The following is a 19,715-nucleotide window of genomic DNA, read 5'->3' as shown; positions in this document are numbered from 1 at the left end:
ACATGCACGCACGCACATTTTCTCAAATTTCCTTGTCTCTGTTAGGAGCAGGAGTGGGTTGGTGCGGGGGGCACTCCCCCTAAAAGCTGCCTCAAACTAGGCTACTCTGGTCTCAATCAGAATGTCACTCCGGGGCTGGGCGGGGTTAAAGGGGCAGAGGACCAGGAAAAAAAATCACTCCGCCATGTCACAACCAGCAGCTGCCCACACAACACTCACGTGGGGGGACAATGCTTTGCTCCAAGCCCCCACCAAGCCCCGTCCCCTTCATAAAGCTGCCTTGCCTCCCCCTGTCTTCCCCCTAATTGAGCGTACCTACTGTCAATTGTTATGAAGACAGCCTCTATTCACACACGTGCTGGCTGTGGGCCCAAGTGGGGTTTCAGTGGTTCCAGCAACCGTTCTCAGATCTTCCAAACGAGAGCAACACAACAATAGCTCAATCTAGCAGAACATCTGGGCTTCATTTGGGGAGCTGGGGTAACATAAGGACAAAACAACTTGAAAGACCACGTGGCCAGCATACAGTTGCATCACAGCCTTATGGTCAGACAGATGGTTACAGACATGGATATAAACCAGTCAGACAAAAACAGCATTATTCTTCTAATAGAAGAATGTGAGTTCTGGATTTGGGAACTCAACAAAACAATATTTACAGTGTGAATTTCAGCCACAAGCCTGAACTAATAAATGTCACCCACCAGTGCAATACACCAGGCATTTTCCCTCTTACCCTATGAAGTTCGGAGCCTGCTGGTTTTCTGTTCTACCTGATACTTAATTGGACCTACCTAGTGTCCCAGGTCTTAAATCAGTCCTTGATTAGAGGGGAATAATGGAAAAAAGCAGAACTAGCTTTGATGTCTATTCCTGAACCAACTCAGTGGCCTTGTGGTTAGAGTGTCTGCCCTGAGATTGGGAGTTTGATCCCTGGTTGAGTCATACCAAAGCTGTAAAATTGGGACCTGATGCGTCTCTGCTTGGCACTCAACATTAAGGAGATAGATTGGGGGTAAGGCCCTGTGATAGAGTAGTGTCCTGTCCAGGGGGTGTCCTTGTACCAAGGCTTGTGCAAGGCTACTTACTCTTTCTGATAAAAGAGAGGGCTTTCCTAATATATATATATATATATATATATATATATATAGGGACCTCACACTGTATGAACACAGATACCATTTTAGGAAAACGTTTGGGGCCTCCTGTAGAACAGGAAATGCTGCAAGGAAAACCTTAACTCTGCTGGTGCCCCAGATTCCAGCCAAGGACCTCCTGCAAAGGGTCTAACACATGCAAACACACACACACACACACACACACACACACACACACACACAGCTTTCCCTGGATGCTGTCTTACTCCTGAGCCCATAAGCCAGACTGGGCCTCTAACAGGCTATTATAAGGGGTGCTTCACCACCATAGGAATGCAGGGCTACTTACAACAACTTCCAACTATGGGAATGGGCATATCTAACTCACTGAGGCCTCAGTCACACCCTCATGAATCACTTGTCATATCTCTGTTAGCTCTGCAGCTCTGGACGAAAACAGACTTTTACTGAGAAATTAGGAGAAAATAAGATCTTACCGGATTGAATGTCCTAAGTGCATTTGATTTTCCTGGGAATATCAGGAATTATTTGTAATTTATTGATGAGCTATTGTGCTAATCTTTAATAATTTGGTTACCTCGATTGCCTCTTAACTCGACCTTAAACACTATCTCAGCCTGCTTATTATTTCCCCTACAGCAAACAGCGGGGCTGTACCGGTAACGAGACAGTATTTCTGAACTTACTGAGAGCTATATATCCAAATCACTCTAGTTAAGGCCCCCGGGAAAACATTCAAATCCAGAACTTCTGGTTAACTGCTCTGCTTCTCTTGTAGATGTTTTTTTCTTCTTCTTCTCCACCTAGCAATAGAATAATCTAGTATGTTTCGTCACTCCAGTCTGAAACATGAACAGACGTATGATTGGAAATCTAAAAGGGGACGGTGGGTGCCTATAACACTATAAGGAGGGGGACTGTAGTTTGGGTATGGAGGAGGGAGGGGGGATATCTCAGTGTTCACGCTGGAACATGAGAAAGAGCCTAGTCATTGGCCATTACCAGAGCTAGCTAGTTTGGTAGCTTGGTGGAGAACTGGAATTAGCTAGCCTGACCTGGTCCTCGTTTTCATTAGTGGAGTCTATAACCTCAAGTGGGGGGTAAATAATAACCACTCCCCCTGGGATGAGATGTGATCACGTCTTACACATACAGTACTTTTCCAATGCACTCATTTCATCCCTGATTCCTGACACATCCCACTGTGTTACACCAGGGTGACACAGAGCTGCAGATGACAACCCTGCAGCCATAGAATGTCAACTCATCCCTATAGGTTAGACATGAATGTGCAAAAGGTTACAGGCTTGGTTCAAAAGCAACACGTGCCAAGCTATACCTGTATTATAAATGTACCAAGATCAAACTAAAACTGTATTATAAATATACCAAGATCCAAGCTAAAACTGTATTATAAATGTACCAAGATCAAACTAAAACTATATTATAAATGGACCAAGATCCAAGCTAAAACTGTATTATAAATGTACCAAGATCCAAGCTAAAACTATATTATAAATGTACCAAGATCCAAGCTAAAACTGTATTATAAATGTACCAAGATCCAAGCTAAAACTGTATTATAAATGTACCAAGATCCAAGCTAAAACTGTATTATAAATGTACCAAGATCCAAGCTAAAACTGTATTATAAATGTACCAAGATCCAAGCTAAAACTGTATTGTAAATATACCAAGATCCAAGCTTTAACTGTATTTTAAATCAGGTAAATTACTGAACCATACGTTCATCCTCCTGCTTCTGTGCATGTGTGCTCTATGAAGTTAAATAAGATAAGAACCCTAGACATATTGCATCAGGATACAGTGTGTATGTATGTATGTATGTATGTATGTATGTATGTATGTATGTATGTATGTGTGTGTGTGTGTTTATTAAGAGTTTCGACTAAATATTGATGTCACTACTGAAAGAGCAAAGAAGAGCAATGATATGTACATGTGCTACGGTAAACAATTGTGTATTTTTCCAAATATTTCTCTGTGAATGAGTTTCATGTTTGCAGTAGGGCCTACTAAGATCAAGCTATAAATAAACCTCACAACAGGAGAGAGACAGGACTCTTCAGTGTGCATTTAGTATTTCAATTATGATTAGTAAGGCTGCTGTGTTTTAAAATGCCCATGAAACCAAATATATGTGAATATATGGGGAATATTAATCACGTGTGGCATTTTAGCACTAAAAACATAATCTCAAAAAATAAAAACAAAACCTTGATTATATTAAGGTCTACAAATCTATTCATATTATTATCTAGCAGTCAAGATCTGTTCAAGTCACTTTTAAAAAGTGAGACGCAATGACAACCATACCGTTTAACTCCTCAGCTCCGTCCTGCGCGCATCCTCCATCCCCAGAGTGCTGCCACGAAGAGATGTTCCCCATCAGCGGTCTGGCGGTGACAGCTCCTCCCGCTCCACACATACTGTCCGCGGGCTCCATCGTACAGGAAGGCTTTGCATGGAAGTCCGAGACAGGCATCATTGAATAATAGCCTGAAATATCTTCGTTCGCGGAAAGATTCCCTCTCATTCTTCGGATCTGAAGATGTGATAAACTACCGTAGTAAAATAAACACAACCTCAAGAAAATAAAGAAGAATCCAGATAAAGGTGGTGATTTGCTCCTTTGGTGTCAAAAGCTTGATACTCCTGATTTGTTGATGTTGGCACTCTCCAGTCAGTTGTCTGTCGCGTAGCCTTTGCTGCGTGTGTAAATGAACAGTCATATCCCGTGTTTACTACCGAGCATGGCTCCTGGCTGCTTGTGAAATGTGGGCGTGGTAAGGCTTGAGTGATTTAGACAGGGCAGCACCCTCAATCAGTTTGTAGCGCTAAATTCACTCTTCTCTTATGCCATTAAAAACATTTCCCAAAAATACAAATAAATACTATTCTGAGCAATCCTACAGATTTACCCACTATAGCTTAGACGATGTAACCTATTAAGTAGGTAATACATACTAAAGAAACATAGATTCTGCCATGATGGGTACTACATGAAAGTAATATGCCCAGGCAAATAAATTGGATGTGAACCTTTGACAACATATGCTCAATTTGCCAGTGCGGAATTCCAATGGTTGTGTGCTAGAACAAACAGTGTGCTAGAACAAAAAAGGGATGAACAATGGCATGATGCTCTGTGTGTTATTGCCTTATCCCCACTGGAATGGAATTTATGGAACTTTGCCCAAAGATCACCTGAATCTAAGTAGGTTACACAGGCCTGGCCTACTGTACTTGAGTTATATGCAGCAGCATCAACTTTTGAATGGCAGTTGAGCTGCTTCTCAACTGTTTCTGTATAATGCCTTATTGTGGCTTGGGCTTTTGCAAAATGCTTAACTTGAACGTTGAGTTCTACTCATGAGAGACGACTTGGGAAATGTCCAGAGTGAGCTTGTATTCAATTGTTGTTGGATTCCCCAAATCATGAGGGAGAAACAGGATATGTATCTGTCTAGCCTTTGCTCAACGAGAGACAATAGTGGCAACTTCACTCTGTGCTGCAACTTCATTCCCACTATTCCCAAATTCCATGGTAGCTGCACTACTTATTTAATATTGAAAGTAGATGGTGACACAGAGCCTTGATTCTTATTATAGTAGATGCATAATGACACTTATTAACACAATTTTCATCATTTAATAAAGCATTCTTTCTTTCTATTGATCCTAACTTGGTCTTGTCTGTTCAGTGTGTAGTTTACCCGGTGATAGGAATGGTAAATGTGGCTCAGTACCCATAGCTATTAATAACCTGGAGTGGACTGCTTGAGCTCTATCATTAAGAATAGTTTTATGAATTGCCAGCTAAATAAATCAACATTTGTTTATTAGGTTTCTTTTACAAATTGTCCCAAGACAGCTAAGGATTACTGTGATATCAGAAGACATTTTAAAATGCCAAGCAGCATTAGAACACACAGTTCATGCTGGTGCCTGCCTGGTTGTCATGTGAGATCCCCCAGCTGGTGATTGTGATTCATTGACTATACAGGGACAGGCTCTGAGTGAAGGGTGCAGGACTGGAATGGGCTGGTTTTCAGAGCATGCTCAGTTGGAGCGGGAGGAATTTTCCACTGTGTGTCCATGCAGCAGCCATAGAGGGGGCAAATGCTCTCTGTTCAGAGGGGCTGCCTGTGTGCATGAGTTATGTTGTAGTGTGTTATTGTGTGTGACTGTGCATTCATTTTTACTTCATGTGTTTAGTGGTATAACTACTGTGGACGATGACTGTATCTGTTTATGTGTGCACAGTATGTATGAACTCTTGTGTTCTGTGCATGTTTTTTTTTAGTTCATGGCTTTTTTTCACAATATGTTTTTATGTCATTTGGGGTTGTTAGGGTTTCTATGTCTGTTTGTTGTGTTTGTCTATGTGTGGTCTGAATGTGCTTGCTCTGACTGTGAGCATTTCACAATCATGGTTTGTTTTTAACTCTCAGGGCCAGGCTCCCCCTTGACTATCTCTCTCTCTCTGGGCCAGAGGGTATTCCTTTTTAGTTCCATTACACATTACACAACCCTTTCTGCCCTTCATCTATCTCAGCTGATAACAATCAGCAGGTCTCTCTCTCGCTCACCGACCTTGCCACAGAACACTATAATTGGGCTATAGCCGTGTGTGTGTGAGTCCACAACATACCCTGCTAATGCTCAGATCTGACCAGGCCATTATAACCCATAAAACAGATGTCACTGAACCTTTTACTTCCACAATCCTCTGAAGTCCCATCATATTGCAGTATTGAAAGGGAATTCCATCATGTTTTAAATGTGTACATTATATGAATTATGGTAATAAAAAAAAGTAATTTACCTCTATGCACTGAGGGAGAAATAAGTGAAAACACTACATTTGTAGAAAATTTTACCTCCTCGTAAATCAGTGCACCTGGGATCGGATGGGAGTGTTTAAGACAATTTTGCCAGTGGAATATTTCAAGACATCTGGGTTAATACAGTGCCATCTATTGGTGAAAGGTTCTCAATGTTATTTTTCAAAAAAATAAAAAAATAAAATGTTATTAGTCACATGCACTGAATACAACAGGTGTAGTAGACCTTACATTGAAATACTTGCTTACAAGCTCTTTCCCATAGAGATAAATAAGAAGATACAAACATAAGAGAAATTAAACACAGCTATATACAGGGAGTACCAATAAAATAACAATGTGCATTGGGATACATGTTAGTTGAGGTAGGTATGTACATGTAGGCAAGGGTAAAGTGATTAGGCATCAGGATAGATAATAATACCCTGTTGTGTAGTTTGCTTTGTTGTGCTACTGTTACTTTTTGCTGACTGCTAATACATGGTTCAGTAACACAGCTATAAATTCCTTAGTGATTCAATGTTCTTTTTTCATTTGGAGCTAATCACAGACAAACTGAATTCCTGCACCTGAATACTTATACACCATTGGAAAGAACTGAACCACTTTGCAGATTTTCCTTGACCACCCATATAGGCATTTGAAGCTGAACACCAACCTATCCATCGCCAAAAATGAAGAACAAAACTGAAAAGATGCCTGGAATAAGGTGTAGAGAATCTAAAGAGGTAGAGTAGTTTTGGCCATACAGGAGTTGGGATCATTTGAGTCAAGTACACCTCAATTGGAGGTGTACCTGTGGATGTATTTCAAGGCCTACCTTCAAACTCAGTGCCTCTTTGCTTGACATCATGGGAAAATCAAAAGAAATCAGCCAAGACCTCAGAAAAATAATTGTAGACCTCCACAAGTCTCATTCATCCTTGGGAGCAATTTCCAAACACCTGAAGGTACCACATTCATCTGTACAAACAATCGTACGCAAGTAGAACATCATGGGACTACGCAGCCGTCGTACCGCTCAGGAAGGAGACGCGTTCTGTCTCCTAGAGATGAACGTACTTTGGTGCGAAAAGTGCAAATCAATCCCAGAACAACAGCAAAGGACCTTGTGAAGATGCTGGAGGAAACAGGTACAAAAGTATCTATATCCACAGTAAAACGAGTCCTATATAGACATAACCTGAAAGGCCGCTCAGCAAGGAAGAAGCCACTGCTCCAAAACCGCCACAAAAAAAGCCAGACTACGGTTTGCAACTGCACATGGGATCAAACATGGTACTTTTTGGAGAAATGTCCTCTGGTCTGATGAAACAAAAATAGAACTGTTTGGCCATAATGACCACGTTATGTTTGGAGGAAAAAGGGGGAGGCTTGCCGAAGAACTCCATCCCAACCGTGAAGCACGAGGGTGACAGCATCATGTTGTGGGGGTGCTTTGCTGCAGGAGGGAGCTATTCACAAAATAGATGGCATCTGACACCCACAGGTCCTGTAAATAAAATAAAAAATCAATACCGATCTGATTCGGTTCCGATGTGGATCAGATCATGAACCAGATTTGACCCAAAATATATAAGAGATGAGGGAGAATCTGATCCAAATTGGGTCGGGTCTCTATCAGACCCAAATGGATCTGAAAGATTAAAAATGCAGCTTTATTGCTGTGTAAGCCATCAGAATGGTTTTTTCTTGTCTGGCAGGCAGTCACCTAAGACAGGGAATTTTTACTAGGATTAAGTGTCAGGAATTGTGAAAAACTGACTTTAAATTAATTTGGGTAAGGTGTATGTAAACTTCTGACATCAACTGTAACTTCACCCAGTTTTGCACAGGCTCTTATACGGCACCTTTTATGCAGATGTGCAAGTCTTCCTTCTTACCACATGGTGACACCAATGTCTTGCTGCATAATCAAGGCAGCCATAAAAAAATCACCTGTCTTAATTAGGCCATACACTAGCATATCAATTTCAAGTTCATGCATGTGCACTATTCCTTTAGCAGGCACTCCCAACAACAAAAAAACAGTTAAAGAACATAAAACTTATGCCTGGGTACATTGAAAGACAATTGCTATGACACAGTCATAGGGATATAATTAACCGATTTGTTATCTGTACATTCCAAATCGCTCACTCCCAAAAGTCCTTAGCGTTATAATAGTATTCTATTGCTGTTTGTGTCTAGGAGCATAGATCCATACAATGCCCTCCTTAGGGAGGGGCCAGACCTTTGGACCACAGGTGGGGCTGACAGATGAGGTCAGTGTTAAGTGCTGAGAATAAGGCAAGACTAATTCACACCACATAAGGTAAACCAGGTAAAGTCATAGACAACCATCAGTCAATGGGATTCAGCTTGTATCTTTCAATGGACTTTGTGTTCGACAGTGCCTCATGACAGTGCCTCGTGAAATTGTCTATAAAAACAAAATGCTCACCATTTTCTGTTTCGGTTTTCTATTGTATAGTAAATATATGAAATGACAATCACAACAAATCCTTGCAAAGGAAGAAGGACCTGAACTTGAACAGATGGTTGAAAAACTCCCTGCTTGACATTTGTATTTATTATGCACTACTGTTCAAAAGTTTGAGATTTTTGAAAGAAAAGCTACATTTTTGTCCATTAAAATAACAAAAAATGTATCAGAAATACAGTGTTGACATTGTTAATGTTGTAAATGACTATTGTAGCTGGAAACGGCAGATTTTTATGGAATATCTACATAGGCGTACAGAGGCCCATTATCAGCAACCATCGCTACTGTGTTCCAATGGCACGTTGTGTTAGCTAATCTAAGTTTATAATTTTAAAAGGCTAATTGATCATTAGAAAACCCTTTTCCAATTATGTTAGCACAGCTGAAAACTGTCGTTCTGATTAAAGAAGCAATAAAACTGGCCTTCTTTAGACAAGTTGAGTATGTGGAGCATCAGCATTTGTGGGTTTGATTACAGGCTCAAAATGGCCAGAAACAAAGAACTATCTTCTGAAACACGTCAGTCTATTCTTGTTCTGAGAAATGAAGACTCTACCATGCGAGAAATTATCAAGAAACTGAAGATCTCGTACAACGCCGTGTACTACTTCCGTCACAGAACAGCGCAAACTGGCTATAACCAGAATAGAAAGAGGAGTGGGAGGCCCTGGTGCACAACTGAGCAAGAGGACAAGTACATTAGAGTGTCTAGTTTGAGAAGCAGACACCTCACAAGTAATCAACTGGCAGCTTCATTAAATAGTACCCACAAAACACCAGTCTCAACATCAACAGTGAAGAGGCAACTCTGGGATGCTGGTCTTCTAGGCAGAGTTCCTCTGTCCAGTGTCTGTGTTCTTTTTGCTCAGCTTAATCTTTTCTTTTTATTGGCCAGTCTGAGATATGGCTTTTTCTTTGCAACTCTGCCTAGAAGGCCAGCATCCCGGAGTCGCCTCTTCACTGTTCATGTTGAGACTGGTGTTTTGTGGTTACTAAGTCCCTCTTTGTGGCACCTGACCACACAACTGAACAGTAGTCCAGGTGTGACAAAAATAGGGCCTGTAGGACCTGCCTTGTTGATAGTGCTGTTAAGAAGGCAGAGCAGCACTTTATTATAGACATACATGTACTTCTCCCCATCTTAGCTACTGTTGTGTCAATATGTTTTGACCATGACTGTTTAAAATCCAGGGTTTCTCCAAGCAGTTTAGTCACCTCAACTTGATCAATTTACACATTATTCATTACATGATTTAGTTGAGGTTGAGGGTTTAGTGAATAATTTGTTCCAAATACAATGCTTTTAGTTTTTGAAAGATTTAGGACTAACTTATCCCTTGCCACCCATTCTGAAACTAACTGTAGCTCTTTGTTAAGTGATGTAGTAATTTCAGTCGCTGTAGTAGCTGACGTGTATAGTGTTGAGTCATCCTCATACATAGACACACTGGCCTTACTCAAAGCCAGTGGCATGTCATTTGTAAGTTTGGAAAAAGTAAGGGGCCTAGACAGCTGCCCTGGGGAATTCCTGATTCCACCTGGATTATGACAGACAGCTCTCTTTTGACAGGTCAACAAACAGGACATGTTGTTGATGTCTTCACTGCTCCGGAAGGGCCTGTACAGGCGAGCTCTGTACATGTGAGAGTGAAATACAGTAAAGCACTTTCTCAGCTCCGGACCATGGGGTGTGGGAGTAATTGTATTGAAAATGTTCTTCCCATCCCATGGATTAGCTCTGTGTGAGTAATTTCTGATGTCATTAGCCGATGCCATTATATAACTCCTTTAGCAGTGGATGGGGAGATGGATGGAGCATGGTGGAGTCGAGTCCCCCACTTTTTGGAAACAGAGAACACAATTTGAAGACATGACAAATGGCTTTTTTAAAAAATGTTTATTATTTTACCTTTATTTAACTAGGGAAGTCAGGTAAGAACAAATTCTTATGTTCAATGACGGCCTAGGAACAGTGGGTTAACTGCCTTGTTCAGGGGCAGAACAACAGATTTTTACCTTGTCGGCTCAGGGATTCGATTTTGCAACCTTTCAGTTACTAGTCCAATGCTCTAACCACTAGGCTACCTACCAGATTAAATTCTTGAATTTTCTCATAAAGTGGATAATTTACATTGTTGAAATTTGAATTGAATTCAATCTTCAAGTTATGGAATTAAAATGAGACTGTTTGGGCTGATTGAATTGTAATTTCATTGTAATTGTAAAAATATATATATTTGAAATTGAGTATTTGTACATTTCCCAATTCATGGAATGAATGCCCTTATCAAAAAATGGATTGCAGGATTTGTTTGAAAACATTTCTACTTGTATTTCTATATTTGCATATAGCGCTGACATGATCAGCATGAAAGTTTGAGGGAATAGAATTTGAATTTGTGGAATTGTTGGGGATAATATTAAATTGGGAATTGAATTATTGGAATTGACCTAACATGGGAATTGAGAGAAATTGAAATATCTTAGAATTCAAAGACTGACCTGGAATTTGAATTGAATTATAGGGAATTTACCAGGAGAGAGAATTTAATTTATGGAATTAACCTCATCCCTGCTTGAGGCCACTAGAGATCATAGATAATAACCCTTTTCTTACTACAAAGAAAATTGGTCAGCTGTGTGGTGAGCATGGCTTTGCAGTCAAACTGTGGGCCCCTGACACAGACTAACACTAATACCCTATTCTCATTACGAGATATGAAGCAATCTGAGGAGCGGGGTGTCGAAAGAGATTTCTACCTTTCAATTCACATTACATCCTTACCTTATCTTTCATTGTGGCTGGCAACACAACATTCTTGGTCCGCAGCTCAAATTGACCGTAAATACACAGTAACCACTAACTAGTAAGCACAACCTACTTAACAATGACATAGATTTTTCTACTAAAACATATTACAATATTGAATAATGCAACCAAAACATATTACACTGTTGAATAATGCAACAATTCACAAGCAAGTATGTGCAGACAATTAAAGTGTTTATTTTCCTGTCTGTAAGCTACACTCATTACATGTTAGCTTCAAGATAAAAGCACAGTTGTTATAACAGCATGTTGCTTCATCAAGTAACGTCACCCTATCAAAAATGAACAATGAACTCTCTCACACGAATATACAGTGCATTTGGAAAGTATTCAGACCCCTTCACTTTTTCCATATTTTGATATGTTACAGCCTTATTCCAAAATTGATTAAATTGTTTATTTTCCTCATCAATCTAAACACAATATCCCATGTTGACAAATCAAAAACAGGTTTTTAGACAAAACTGAAATATCAGACCCTTTACTCAGCACTTTGTTGAAACACCATTGACAACGATTACAGCCTCAAGTCTTCTTGGGTATGACACTAGAAGCTTTTCACACCTGTATTTGGAGAATTTCTCCCATTCTTCTCTGCAGAACTCTCAAGCTCTGTCAAGTTGGATGGGGAGTGTCACTGCACAGCTATTTTCAGGTATCTCCAAAGATGTTCGTTTAGGTTGAAGTCCGAACTCTGTCTGGGCCATTCAAGGACATTCAGAGACTTGTCCTGAAGCTACTTCTGAGCTGTCTTGGCTGTGTGCTTAGGGTCGTTGTCCTTCGCCCCAGTCTGAGAGCCTGAGCGCCCTAGAGCAGGTTTTCATCAAGAATCTCTGTACTTTGCTCCTTTCATCTTTCCCTCGATCCTGATTAGTCTCTCTGTCCCTGCCACTGAAAAACATCCCCACAGCATGATGCAACCACCACCATGCTTCACCGTAGGGATGGTGCTAGGTTTCCTCCAAAAGTGACACTTGGCATTTAGGCCAAATAGTTCAATCTTGGTTTTATCAGACCAGAGAATATTGTTTCTCATGGTCTGAGAGTCCTTGAGGTGCCTTTTGGCAAACTCCAAGTGGGCAGTCATGTGCCTTTTACTGAGGAGTGGCCACTCTATCAAAAGGCCTGATTGGTGAGTTTTTTTTATTTAAAAAAATTGTATTACTATGTCATATGCTACAACTAGGGTCCGAAGTTGGTTAGGTTACCCTACTACCAGATTAGGAAAAACTCTGGGCCCAAAGAAAACACCCCCCCCCACCACTCTAGGACATATCCTATTTGTATGATCTACATTTGACATGTTTTGGTGGTGGGGATTGCCTTCCATAGTTTTACGTGGCTCAGTGCAGCCGACAGCTACTGCAAAAATTTCAGAAAGTAACAAGTAAAAACTCAATAAAACAAGTCTCAAACATACATTTCAGCTGTTTCAAAAACATTGTTCTGCTATTACCATTTATACTGTAAGAGTGTTGCCTCAACAAGACAATTCTGTATACAATGCCGTGCTTCAAGGGGGGGCAACAGTCCGCCGCCGCAAGTCGTGCAAGACGTAGCAAGTACGCAGTTTGCATTTTGAGTAATATGTTTAGTCAATGGTATTTTTTAGGAAAAGTCTAATAAGCGTGAAGAGGCTAAAAATCACCTAAGATACCAGCATGAGTTGGCTTTGTTTGCTTTTAAGTCTGTTAGATCTTCTAACGTGGACATTGAGCATCACAAAGAGGATAAGCCTTAGTGACTGTCTTGCTCTCCTAGACAGTGCTGGTCTGCCCAGCCTGGATTCTCCTGCCAAAGCATTGTGTGTGACTGGCAAACTAATGACACTCTTCAGGTATTGGCAGCCCCACTTTCCATTTTAACAGTGCAAAGGTATTTAGGCCTGGACTTGATTTTGTCTGGACTGGAACTTTGAAGAATAAACAATGAACGCAAGGCTCCCTTGCAGATTCAATAGCAATTGGTGGTGGTGGTGATGGGGGGCAGGGCCCCCTGAAATGTGCCCCTCATTGAATTCTACAGGACTGGCTACAGGCATTTTACCTCTACTGTTATCGTGCAGGTCATGAAACGTCAATTAACACTTGAATTCGATACATGAAAGATATGTGTCAGCATTGTGCAGATTTTGACATCCCACAGAATGATTTGTGCATTTTTGGATCACTAAAAAACATATTCTCCATTGGAGTAAATTTCCATTCATTCATTTATCTGCCAGTTTGCTGCCAGTTTTATTTGTAAGTGGTTACGTGGCCTGATTTCAGGGGTATTATTCACTAATTATACTCTACTTCACAGGGGAATACATTTTCCTTGCAGTGAGGTCACCCACTACTGCACAAGTTACAGTTTTTTCAACTAACTATAATTGGCTTTCTTGTGTCAGTTACTCTGTGGATTTACTTTGAACTGTAATAATAGTTCTCAATGAGCTGTTTTGCATCATATTAAAGCAGGGGTTTTCAACATAGGGGGGTCACAGAGGTACTGCAGGGGGTCTGCAAAAATGTATTTTAAAAAAGTGTTTTTTTATTACTATAGCTAGCAACAACATAATACACACATTTTGAACTACATACCTACAGTAGAAAAGAGGATAATATCTTCATTCATAATATCAACTCCTAATATTGAGCAAATTACACTCACTGGAGTATCTGACATAGACCCTGGCCATGACCCCACTGTCCGAGGGTTTCTCAGGGAGAGTTGGGATATGCAAAAAAACACATTCCAATTCACACATGCGTATTAATACATACGTTTCATGGTCTACCCAAAACGCTGCATGCATAGGCGCGGTAGATGAGCTGGAATCCTGGTGAGACTGAGACGAAGAGAAAATCAACCGGCACTCCTCTCCATTCCATTGGCAAATGTCCAGTCACTGAGAATCAGATGGAGGAGCCTCGATCGAGAGTCTCCTACATGAGAGACTTGAAAAGCTGCAATATTGTATACCTTCCAGAGACGTGGCTGGATGGCTCTCTGGGCTCAATTTTCGGCTGGCGTTAAGGCGGCGCTAGTATCAAATGCACGTTAATTTGCAATTTCGTTATGTAAAAACTGGCGCAGTGGCATTTTCCAGCCGTAACGCCAGGTTCGGCAATTTACCTGTTTTATATCTGCTCGCTTGCGCTCAGATGCGCCGGGTGGAAATATTTTAGGCGTGTCCTTAAAAATATGATCCAAAGTGCTAACTTCAGGCAGCGCTGATAGGGTCAAGACCAATCAAAAGCAGGTTTTAGCGGTAATGCAGTTGGTTATGGCATTAATTTCCACCGCGTAAAAGCAGCCTATCCAGCAGTGATGCACACTGCCCATATATGCCCATGGAATAAGAGTAGCCTCATGTGCTTTTGGTGCCTGTATACTTTGTATTTAGAAGCATAAAAAACGAAACGTTTTTTTTCACATTTAATTTAATTGGATTAAAAACCAAGCATAGCCTCCCTTCCTCTCAATTAAGGCTTATTTTGTCTGCCCAATGCAATGGCGAAGTAGTCAAGACTGTCGATAAAGGGTTTGGGTCCTGAGGCCGCTTGAAAATAAATCTTAATCACCAAAGCTTTTTAAATTTCATGTTTGAGAGAAGTGACACAGAGCTGACATGACCTTTTTATCTATGCATTGTAGGCTGGCCCATATGATTTTTTTGCGGGGCCCGTTTTGGGCGTGCGTAAACCCCCTTCCATAATGTAGGCTACGTGTCCATGCCCATCATGAAACGAGAGATGAGAACCTATGTGAATAAGGTGAACCTCATATTTAGAAGTGATCTGTAACCTGTAAAAAGTGCTTGTTTTCCGTTTCATATGTTTAAAACCCAAGCCCTCCCTTAGGCCTAATATAGCTAAGGCTGGTTCAACAGCAATGCGCGTCTTTTTTATCCTGGTGTTTTTATGATATCATTTCATTTTTACATATATTTAGTGTTGTTGTAGTTTTTATAAACTGATAGCTTTTTTTCGTAAAATGTTATTACACGTTCTTGGTGTTATGGTGACAACGTCCGTAGCACACTTGCAATGCAACTTCAGGCGATTATGCTCTTCTGAATATGTTCATAAGACATAGGCCTATTTGGGAGCTGTATAAAGGTGAGTTGGCAATCTCTCTTTCTATTTATATTGAATCTTTGTCCAGCTACTGTGACAAGTTTGGATGTGGTAAAAACCTCCATAGTCTGCATTGTTTTAATATTATATGCCCATGGGGAGAAATGATGGTGCCTGTAAGTGTGACATAGCCTATTTAAAATAAGTTGTTGTTTTGTTTTGTTTAGAATGTTATTAGAACTATTCATTCTCTTTTTTAGGCCTTATCAATAATCTTGCTTATTGACAATGTTTGTGTGAGGATCGACGCTGGAGACGAGAAGCAGGTACAGGGAGAACATTTAATAAACAACGGACATGAAACAGAACAGGAACAGCATCTGGATAGGGGGAAAATAACTACATCAATGCTGACACGGGGAACAAACTGAGGAGCAGACAGATATAGAGGGGGTAATCAACAAGGTAATGGAGTCCAGGTGAGTCTAATATTACGCAGCTGCATGTAATGATGGTGACAGGTGTGCGTAATGAAGGGTAGCCTGGCGCCCTTGAGCGCCAGAGAGGGGGAGATGAGCAGGTGTGACAGTTTGTCATGTCCATGCTCAGTCATAATGCAATTTACAGTAGGACTAGCCCCTATATCAGTGTGAATGCTATTGAAGCCATGCAATTACTTAGAACAATGTGGACTGCAAATTGGTTGAAGTTAACGTATTTCGCAAAAATAGGTCTACATTTTGTTATTTCATTTCTGTAAGCCATTTTAAACAAACTATAGTGGAATAATTTTGGAATTGGAGTTGATTCCAAGGTAATACATAAAAGACTGTAAGTACACAACTTGAAGCAGAAACCACTTATTTCGCCATTGAACACGTTCTGATTGGCCAGTGAGGGGCCAAGCCTCGACACCCACAACTTGTTTATTCATCAAAATCCAGCCCTTTCACGGCAACGCCAGCAAGTGTGCCGATAATTGTGATAGTGAAAATTGCAAAAATATTTCTCACACACCCCTGAACTAAGCCTCCTGGGCTTAGATTTACCATTGCATTAGGTTTGTTAAAATAGAGCCCTATGTATATAGAACTCAGTGGTTTCTCCATGCAGCGACACAATCGGATGAATGCGGCCTCAGGCAAGTTCAAAGGGAGAGGGGTCTGCCTCTTCATAAACAACTGGTGTGCTGCTTCTAGCGAAGGAGTTCTCATCTGTAATTATCATGGCTGTCTACATCCCTCCACAAGCCAACACCACTTTGGCACTCAACAAACAGTATAGGGCCATAAACAAACAATAAACCACTCACCAAGAAGAAGCATTTTCTGGTGGGCAGAGATTTTAACATGGGGAGACTTAAAACCATTCTACCTCACTTTTACCAACACGTCCCCAGCACCACTAGGGGTGCTAAAACTCTAGACCACTTTTTTTCTAACCACAGAAACGTATACATGGCCCTCCCTTGTCCTCCCTTCGGCAAATCTGACCACGAGTCTATTCACCTGCTTCCTGTTTAAAAACAAAAGCTCAAACAGGAAGTACCAGTGACACGCTCAATACGGAAATGGTCCGATGAAGCACACGCTAGGCTACAAGACGGTTTTGCTAGTACATACTGGGATATGTTCCAGGATTCATCTGACAGCTTTGAGGAGTTTACCACATCAGTCACAGGCTTCATCAATAAGTGCATAGACGACGTCCCCCCCACAGTGACTATACGAACGTATGCAAATCAAAAACCACATATTTACAGGCAATATCCTCACTGGGCTAAAGGCTAGCGCTACCGCTTACAAGAAACAGGACACGGACGCATACAAGAAAGCCTGCTACGACCTCCAATGACACATCAAACATGCAAAAGTACAATATACCAGGAAAGTGGAATCCTATTACACCGGCTTCAATGCTCGTCCTATGTGGCAGGGCTTGCAAATGATAATGGATTACAAATGGAAACGCAAGTGTGAAATGCCCAGTGATGCAGAACTCCCAAATGAGCTAAATACCTTTTATGCTTGCTTTCGAGGAAAACAACACTTGCATGAAAGCCCCTGTTGTTCCGGATGACTGTGTGACCTTGCTCTGAATGGCCGATGTGAGTAAAACGTTTAAACAAGCAGCATACCACCCTGAATCCCACTGCTGGCTTGCTTCTGAAGTTAAGCAGGGTTGGTCCCTGGATGGGAGAACAGATGCTGCTGGAGGGCCAGTAGAAGGCATCCTTTCCTCTGGTCTAAATACCCCAGGGCAATGATTGGGGACGTTGCCCTGTGTAGGGTACCATGTTTTGGATGGGACGTTAAACGGGTGTCCTGACTCTCTGTGGTCACTAAAGATCCCATGGCACTTATCGTAAAAGTAGGGGTGTTAACCCCAGTGTTCTGGCTAAATTCCCTATCTGTCCCTCATACTGTCACGGTCACCTAATCATCCCCAGCTTACAATTGGCTCATTCATCCTCTCCCCTGTAACTATTCCCAAGGTCGTTGCTGTAAATGAGAATGTGTTCTCAGTCAACTAACCTGGTTAAATAAACACATTTAAAATAAAAACACTCACTGGGCCAGATGGAATACCAGGGTGCGTTCTCAAATAATGTGCAGACCAGCTGGAAAGTGTCTTCACTGACATTTTTAATCTCTACTTGTCCCAGTCTGTAATCCCAATATGTTTCAAATTAACCCCCATTGTCCCTGTTCTCCAAAGTAACCTGCCTAAATGACTATCGCCCTGTAGCACTCACATCTGTAATTATGAAATGCTTTGATAGGCTGGGCTCTCACACACACTGCACTACCACCCCCCCCCCCCCTATAGTTTTGGCAAGTCAGTTAGGACATCTACTGTGTGCATGACACAAGTAATTTTTTCCAACAGTTGTTTACAGACAGATTATTTCACTTATAATTCACTGTATCACAATTCCAGTGGGTCAGAAGTTCACATACACTAAGTTGACTGTGCCTTTAAACAGCTTGGAAAATTCTAGAAAAAGATGTCATTGCTTTAGAAGCTTCTGATAGGCTAATTGACATTATTTGACTCAATTGGTGGTGTACCTGTGGATGTATTTCAAGGCCAACCTTCAAACTCAGTGCCTCTTTGCTTGACATCATGGGAAAATCAAAAGAAATCAGCCAAGACCTCAGAATTTTATTTTGTAGACCTCCACAAGTCTGGTTCATCCTTCTGAGCAATTTCCAAATGCCTGAAGGTACCACGTTCATCTGTAAAACAATAGTACACAAGTATAAACACCATGGGACTACGCAGCCGTCATACCGCTCAGGAAGGAGATGTGTTCTGTCTCCTAGAGATGAACATACTTTGGTGCGAAAAGTACAAATCAATCCCAGAACAGCAAAGGACCTGGTGAAGAGGCTGGAGGGAAACAGTTACAAAAGTATCTATATCCACAGTAAAAACAAGTCTTATGTCGACATAACCTGAAAGGCCACTCAGCAAGGAAGAAGCCACTGCTCTAAAACCGCCATAAAAAAGCCAGACTACGGTTTGCAACTGCACATGGGGACAAAGATCGTACTTTTGGAGAAATGTCCTCTGGTCTGATGAAACATAAATAGAACTGTTTGGCCATAATGACCATTGTTATGTTTGGAGGAAAAAGGGGGATGCTTGCAAGCCGAAGAACACCATCCCAACCGTGAAGCACGGGGGTGGCAGCATCATGTTGTGGGGGTGCTTTGCTGCAGGAGGGACTGGTGTACTTCACAAAATGGATGGCATCGTGAGGAAGTAAAATGGTGTGGATATATTGAAGCATTCACCCAAATTCACCCAACTTATTGTGGGAAGCTTGTGGAAGGCTACCCAAAACATTTGACCCAAATTAAACAATTTAAAGGCAATGCTACCAAATAGTAATTGAGTGTATGTAAACTTCTGACCCACTGGGAATGTGATGAAAGAAATAAAAGCTGAAATAAATCATTCTCTTGTCACGTTCTGACCTTTATTTCCTTTGTTTTGTCGTTATTTAGTATGGTCAGGGCGTGAGTTGGGGTGGGCAGTCTATGTTTGTTTTTCTATGATTTTGGGATTTCTATGTTTCGGCCTAGTATGGTTCTCAATCAGAGGCAGGTGTCATTAGTTGTCTCTGATTGAGAATCATACTTAGGTAGCCTGGGTTTCACAGTTTGTTTGTGGGTGATTGTCTATGTTAGTTGCTTGTGTCAGCACCGTTTTCAGTAGAGCTTCACGGTCGTTATTTAGTTTATTGTTTTGTATAGTTTGTATTCAGTGTTCAGTGCTTTCTTTTAATAAAAAATCATCATGAACACATACCACGCTGCATTTTGGTCCGCTTCATACGACGAT

At 41.1% G+C, this 19,715-nt stretch overlaps 1 protein-coding gene across 5 annotated transcripts in view; it reads right to left on the bottom strand.

Moving 5' to 3' along the window:
* LOC115105865 (ran-binding protein 3) overlaps positions 1 to 3,877 on the bottom strand; it is a 32,217-nt gene extending 28,340 nt beyond the window's left edge. For all 5 annotated transcript variants that reach the window (XM_065007483.1, XM_065007482.1, XM_029628312.2 and 2 more), the window contains exon 1: positions 3,456 to 3,877. In XM_065007483.1, coding sequence (XP_064863555.1) covers positions 3,456 to 3,675 — 220 coding nt within the window. In that variant the 5' untranslated portion in view covers positions 3,676 to 3,877. The remainder of the gene's footprint in view (positions 1 to 3,455) is intronic.
* Between the last annotated feature and the right edge of the window lie 15,838 nt (positions 3,878 to 19,715).

Source organism: Oncorhynchus nerka, linkage group LG22 (assembly GCF_034236695.1).
Source record: "Oncorhynchus nerka isolate Pitt River linkage group LG22, Oner_Uvic_2.0, whole genome shotgun sequence".
NCBI lineage: Eukaryota > Metazoa > Chordata > Actinopteri > Salmoniformes > Salmonidae > Oncorhynchus > Oncorhynchus nerka.
The sequence above is the reverse complement of the archived record's forward strand: the minus strand, read 5'-3'. Positions and strand labels throughout refer to the sequence as shown.